The sequence below is a fragment of the Kryptolebias marmoratus genome, linkage group LG7 (assembly GCF_001649575.2).
Source record: "Kryptolebias marmoratus isolate JLee-2015 linkage group LG7, ASM164957v2, whole genome shotgun sequence".
NCBI classification, from domain to species: Eukaryota; Metazoa; Chordata; class Actinopteri; order Cyprinodontiformes; family Rivulidae; genus Kryptolebias; species Kryptolebias marmoratus.
The window spans coordinates 23682951-23690442 of NC_051436.1; the positions used below are offsets into that span (position 1 = coordinate 23682951).

Consider the following 7492-nt stretch of genomic DNA (forward strand, 5'->3'; position numbering starts at 1 on the left):
GGAACCCTCCATGCATGGTTAGTAGCTTCCGAGTCTTAACATCTGTGGTCTTCATTTCCTCCTTTGGCCAGGTAATTATTCCTGCAGGGTATCTGATTACTGGTAAGGCATAGCTGTTTATCGCACGGATCTTGTTCTTGCCATTGAGCTGGCTTCCTTATTCGTTGGAGGTATTTGGCTGTGGCACCTTTCCTTGTGGCCTCATCGAGGCTTGTGGTATTCCCAGGTACTTGTAACTGTTCTCAATGTCTGCTATTTTTCCTTCTGGGAGTGAGATCCCTTCTGTGTGGATGACCTTCGCTCTCTTTGTAACCATCCGACCGCACTTCTCTAGTCCGAATGACATCCCAATGTCAGTGCTGTAGATCAGTGAGTCGATGTCTCGCTCACTCTTGGCATACAGCTTGATGTCATCCATGTAGAGGAGGTGGCTGATGGTGGCCCCATTCTTGAGTCGGTATCCGTAGCCAGTCTTCAGTTAACCATTCAGGGTGGGTCCCATTTTTTAGTAGCTGGTTCATGGTACTGTCCAGTTTTTCGTACCTGAGACTCTTTCTTGGACGTCTGCCATTGTGATGGTTACCTTGCTCAGGGAGGTGCCTCCCTTTCCCTTTCCCATATGCCTGTCCAGTATTGTTTGGTCTCCAGCCTTGGTGGGTCTGTTCTGTTGTTGTTTCCCTGCCATGGAGAGTACACTTTAGCTGGTTGTACTTCTTGGTACTGGTCTTTTTATCGCACCTCTTTGGATCTCTGACAGTTGGCTCACTTCCCTCCTTTTTACCTTGATTTTAGCCTCTAACCATCTTTTCCATGGTGGGTATCGAATCTTGTGGCTCTCATGGTTGCTCTTATAGCCAAGCATCTCCAGGGAGTTGAGTTGAGTTGTACAGCTCAGGTCAGGAGCTGTTCAGCTTAGATGGTTTGCTCATTATTGGGGCTACCATACCCCCATACCCATACCCCATACCATACCCAATTTCTGGGTGGGGAGTTGGAGTTAACTCCCCTCTAACCTGGCATCCTGGCTCCTCCCTCTTGCCATAGCGTTTGTGTTGCACCTCGTCAATCTCAAGTTGTGATAGCAGTTGCCATTTGTGGATATTAGAACACTGCACTCCACTACTACTAGTTGGCAGTCAGTGTTAACTGGGAATGTCGAAGTAACCATTCTTTCTGCATTCTTTGCAGAATGGTTACTTGAGTAGTAGCATTCCAACAGATCCATGTTTTCACCTCTCGTCCATTTCCTCTGTCTTGTTCCAGTAGCCCACTTTTCATCAAGCACCTGACGCAGACCTTGTTTGGCTGGGCGACGTCTGAGCCGGCATGTGATTCATATTAATCTCTCTCATGGTATGAGGTAGGCAGTCACTCAAAGGGTCTTGCCTAGGGACCCAGATTGGATATATGGGGTATATATAGACTCACAATCACAGACTGGATATGGAGATATATATATATATATATATATATATATATTAGTATATAAATATATCACACAAAACGTGGGATTGTTTTATCTTATTACTTTCAGACTGAAAAGTCTAACTCATTTGCAACTTTTGTGTGCTGTGTTGGTGATGATGTAGAGGAGAAAGAAGATAAAGTGAATGAGGAGAGGGATGATGAAGAGGATGAGGAGAATGAAGATGCTGTTGTACCTTCTGTTGTGGAGGGAGGAAGAGGGAGAAAAAGAAGTCGAAAGAGTCAGCTTCCAGCAAGTAAAAGAAAGCGCTTCAGGTCAGAAATGCACTCAAGTCATAAAGTCAGCTGGAAAATGGAAATGGAGCTTGACCATTTGCCACATCCCCTACCACATTTCCTTCCAAAAAGAAGGCCAGGTGTGCAGCCACCACTCCACTTTCAAATAGTGACAGTAATCCATGTCCATCAGAGCTATTCAAAATGTATTTCGACCAGGCTACCATCAAGATTCTGTGTAAACACCAACAAAAATGCAGCAAAAAATGTAGCTCCCGGTAAAATGGACTGACGTCACAGAAGGGAAAATGTATCAGTATATTGGGCTTACACTGTACATGGGGATGCTAAAACAGCCAAAAATCAGAGATTTCTGGAGAACCACCACAATATTTCAGCTTTTGCACCTCTGCAAAGTAATGTCCAGAGATCGGTTCCTCATCATCACTGCCAACATTCACATGAGTGACCCTGTGAATGATGCTTTTAATGACAGCAAGAAAGGCACACCTGAATATGACTGTCTTCATAGACTGCGCCCCGTATGACAGTTTGTGGGTTGCCTGCAAAGCTGTGTACCACCCCCAGCAAAACCTCTCTGTTGATGAACAGATGGTAGCCACAAAAGCAAAAATTGGCCTGAAGCAATATATAAAAAATAAACCAACAAAATGGGGAATAAAACTTTTTGTGCTGTCTAACAACAGGCTACAGCGTTGCTTTCCAGATTTGCACTGGGAGGTCCACTTGGGCGTCTGGAAAGGGGCTGTCCTTTGATGCTGTCACATCTCTCATCAATAAAGCCTACCTGGGATCTGGGTATCACATTTATTGTGACAACTTTTACACCAGCCCAGCTAGTACTGGGCGATATGGAAAAAATCCTATATCACGATATGGATAATTTTATATCACGATAACGATATATATCACGATATACCCCAATTACGTACGTTGTCAGTTATTCTCTGAAAAATATGAAAAAATTATCTATTTTCTTACTTTTTTTCAAGCTTTATTTCGAAGTGACTTTTAACTGAACTTTCACAAATGAGATCTGCTGCATTTCAGTGCAGCAATATATATGTACCTGTTAGACGTAACAGTATCAAATGACAACAGACTCCATTATCTTCGGCCGGCTATAGTTTCACTTTTCACAACTTTCCCGGCTCTTTTACAACTTGTTTGTTTGCACTTTTTGGATTGTTGAATATTCTTTTTCGTGTTTCTTCTTTAAGTGATAGAAGAGGTTTGTTGTGTTGGCGTCAGATGAGAAAACAGTCTAATAGCAGAGTTAGCATTAGCAGAGTTAGCATATGACCTTTTTCTGCTCTGTGTCGGACTTCTTGAACCAAATCACAGACGTCCCCCTGGTTTTGGTAAAAGTCTTTCTTCTTGGGCTGCCTGCTAGCTGTCTCTACTTGTTGCGACCCCGGGTTTGATAGTTCGTGCGTCTCCATCTTTTAGCACTTAAATGCCGACACAGAATACGGTGTGCCGCCGGGCCGCACAGAAAGCTGCTGCCGTAAAGCATGTCGCAAACCCACACGTAAAGCAGCGTCATGTCGCATAACGGAGGTTCTTTGCAAAATAGTTATTTTTTCTTCTTATTTATCACTTATATAAACTGAATGTATGCAAAGTGACAACACTAATACATTCGTCGTAGCCTACGTTATGAAATATTTACATGAATCATTGATACAATAATGATAGAGACGATAGAAGAAAATATATCACGATAGACACTTTTCTATCGTCCCCACGATATGTATCCTTATATCGCCCAGCACTGTTCAATCATCTTCATGAGCTCAGGTTTGGAGCATGTGGGACATTCAGAAACACAAGAGTTGGTGTCCCAAAAATAAATGTGAATGCCCTGACGAAAACGACGCTACAATGAATGGATTAGATGGATCAGACAGGGACCTCTCATTTTTGTCAAGTGTATGGACATGGGGGTGTGAGTGTGTTCAGCCCTACACACTGCCTTTTCAGGAGACACAATCAAAAGAATGGGCAGGGCTAGAGGAAAACATCAAGTACTTGAGGTTCCATTGCCGTCAGCTGTCAAAGACTACAACAGCTTCATGGGGGGAGTGGACTTGTCAGACCAGTTGATTGGCTCCTACTCTTCGTAGCGAAAGAGCAGAAAATGGTACATAATGGTCCTGCACCATTTCATTGATATTGCTGTTACAAACAGCTATCTGCTTCACAAAGAGCTGTGTGACCAACTGGAGCAGCAGGCTATGACACACCAGGCCTTTCAGGAGCAGCTGACAACTGAGCTTTGTGGAGAAGTCTCACAAACAGTCCTGATGATGAGCAATCTGTACTTGCCTGTTGCAATCGCTGAGGAGGCATCTGGTCCAAACAGAGCAACAAAGGGGCGCAGAAAGTGCAAGCTTTGTGCAAAATGTTCTCCCTTCATGTGCAAGGCATGCAAAGCTCCCCTGTGTGTCATTGTGGGCAGGAACTGTCACAAGGACTTCCACAGCTTCAGTGGTCATTGTAAAAAATAATGTCCTTGTTAGAATGTGTATGACAAAATGTCATATTTAGAACATGGACTGTACTCATGTAAAAAAAGTTGTTTTTTTGTGTGTGTGTGATTTATGCAAGTGATGCACAATTTATTTAATGTTGTTCATTTTTACAGATGATGCACACTATACAAAGTTCCTGAGACACTTGAAGTTGCTCCATTCAAAATGGACGATTTTGCTGCTCTAGCGGAGCTGGTTTGCCTGTGCCAGCATTTATATGATCCCTCTATGAGAGATCACAAATATATTCAAACGGTTCAAAACTTTTTTTTTTTTTGCTTTTTTTTTTGCACTTTTTGCATTTAGTTGTTATGGATTAATAACACAAATTTTGAAGAATAAGTATATAATGATTGTATTGAAATGCTCCAAAAATGGCTCTACAGCATCCAAAAATATAAAATTAAGCTCAGGTGAAACTTTTCAATGGTAGAACATAAAGGGTTAAGTACTATTTAAGTTTTGCTGTTATTGCAGGTACGCTGGAATTTTCTGATACCCACTCGGACATGTCCTATGTCTTCATCAACGACTCGTCGCAGACCAGCGTGCCTCAGCTGCAAGCCTGCATTGATGGAGACTTGCCATTCGCCAAGAGACTCCTGGAGACGGGATGTGACCCAAACATCCGTGACAACCGTGGCCGCACGGGCCTCCACCTAGCTGCCGCTCGTGGGAACGTAGAAATATGTCGCCTCCTGCACAAGTTTGGAGCTGATCTTTTGGCTACAGATTATCAAGGAAATACAGCACTGCATTTATGTGGTCATGTGGATACCATACAGTTTTTGGTGTCCAATGGGTTGAAGATCGACATCTGGTAAGAATGTTCAGATTATTGTTTTTTATTGCTTGTTTTACCCTTAACTTTGTTACATTTGCCTCTTCTTTCATTTATTAAATTTGTTTTTTATTTATTAGGCCCGAGCAGCAAAACGCTGCAAAGGCCTATTGTAATTGTAGCGTTTCTTATTGTTATGATTCTTGACACATTAGAAGCGCTAATTTGGAGGCCTTTACATATATGAAAACTCACCAAACTTCACTCAAAATTGTCTCTCAACTGAAGTTTTAGTATTTTAAGGGAATCAAAAGTGGCGACTCTACAGCGCCCTTAACGTGAGGTAGACCAACTGGTAAATCCTAGAGAGCTGAAACTTGGTACATACGTAGATCTCCCTAAAACAAGAAAAAAGGTCTGTTGGAGGTATGCCCTAAATCCAACAGGAAGTCGGCCATTTTGGGTCAAAGGGTCAGTTTTGTCCGTTTTTTAATGTTCATACATGTCAAACTTTTAACAAACTACTCCTAGGGATTTAGAGCTATCGACTTCACCTTTGCTCAGTATGCAATTAAGGGATGGGGGAGTAAAAGCTATCAAAATCTTGAGTTTTTGTGCATGTTAAAAGGGTGGGGCCAGGCCTCAAAGTTGGCCTATTTACCATGAATTTCGAATTGCTTTAATTTTCACATAAAAAGGTCAGTTTGCATCAAACATGGTATGAGTCATCCATGTGAGATGCCTGATAATCCTATGTGGTCATCTGCTGACATGATCAAAGCCCCACCCCCTTAGAACAGGAAGTCAGTATTTTTTTCCTTGGAATGCGCCATCTCTGACCCCCTTGACCTAATCATCTTGATCTTGTGTCAAAAGACAGACAACAAGTTGGTCTGACTTGCATTGAGGCATATGCAGTCTTAAGGCAAAACTAAGAGTTTTCACTGGAGGGCATGGCTGTGGCAGTGGGTCAAATTCAGATATCACGCCGTTGCCATATGTTTGGCTCTATATGGGGGTGGGCGATATTGCCAAAAAATTATATCACGATATAAATTTAAAAATACCTCGATATCAATATCACAGACAATATTCCACATTTTCCGGGGGGGGTATTTGATTTGGCCAAACAAATATTTAACATTAAAACAAATGTTGTTGTTTTTTAACTTTTCTGCATACTTCAAGTATGTAAACAACTCTTAAACATTTTGTAGAATATCTTTGATTAAATATTTTAAACCCTATCTTGTAAACATTAGGAACAATAATGCACTTAAATGATTTAGGCAAACAAAAAGCACCTTATTCTCAAACTTATGTAGAAGTATTTTAATTATTAGCAACCCTTTCATTGGTCATTCTATTAGTGAAAAAAGCTTCAGAAAATAAATCAGGGTGGATGCAAAAACAAAAGATTCTGACTTAGGAAATAAATACTATATACAGGGCGCTGCACTTCAACAAGATTTTAACAGTCATGCAAATATCCTGAAAAAAGATGCATTCCCTGTGAGCTGCTAACACTTTCAAAAAAGGTGCATTAAAAATCTAAACTTGCCTGCCACTTCTAAAGTTTCTCGCAACTCCATGCAGACTTTATAGTTCACAGGGTGTTTGTGTTTTAGGTGGCTGAACAAATTTGATGTGTTTCCACTCTTACCCGATACGACGTGCTTGCATGACTTGCAAAATATGGTGGTCTGATCCACATCTTCTGTTTTAAAGCCAAAATAATTCCAAACAACAGAAGTGGCTCCTTTTTTTGGAATGAAGTCAGACTCTGCAGTTTTTTCCGCATCACTATTGTGCTCCGCCATGTTCCATACCGCAGCGCCCCATGCTGCACAGGTAGCCGCTGTTAAATGACGTACCCTACCTCAATAAAAGTTTTTCCACCGGTGTCAAAAAAATCACCGGTGTTACCGTAAACGAGACAATATTGCACACCCCTAGCTCTATATTTCACAAATTCAAGCCAAGCTGCACCTAACTCACTAGGATTTATTCTAATCTGACCACCAAAAGGAATGCAGTCCAATATTTGGGAAGTGTGGCTTAATTCCTCCACAACACCCCTAGAAATCTTTAAAAAAGCAACCCCAAGCCATGCTTTGACCAACAGTCATGAAATTCAGTACACACCTGTAACTTGTCAGGACCTACAAAAAAGTCTCGTGGAGCCATGGTTTAAACTAGCGTTTCTCAACGGGGGCGGTACCGCCCCCTGGGGGGCGTTGAGAGGATGACGGGGGGCGCTGGCAGCAATATTTTCAAAAGGGGGGCGTTGATATTCTTTTGGGGGGCGTTTGCTTAAAGGTAAAGTTTATGCAAAAGATTCACAACAATATCAGTTTAAACTTTGAACTACTTGCAAAAATATTGTGGCCTAAAATATTAAAACCGTTACAGAACTGCAGCTGTATCAATGGTGTTTCTTTTCGGCGCAGCTCCG

At 41.8% G+C, this 7492-nt stretch overlaps 1 protein-coding gene across 4 annotated transcripts in view; it reads left to right on the plus strand.

Moving 5' to 3' along the window:
- Positions 1-7492, plus strand: part of ankrd46b (ankyrin repeat domain 46b) — a 26602-nt gene that overhangs the window by 7828 nt on the left and 11282 nt on the right. For all 4 annotated transcript variants that reach the window (XM_025002042.2, XM_017438453.3, XM_037976595.1 and 1 more), the window contains one exon: positions 4734-5076. In XM_025002042.2, coding sequence (XP_024857810.1) covers positions 4734-5076 — 343 coding nt within the window. The remainder of the gene's footprint in view (positions 1-4733; positions 5077-7492) is intronic.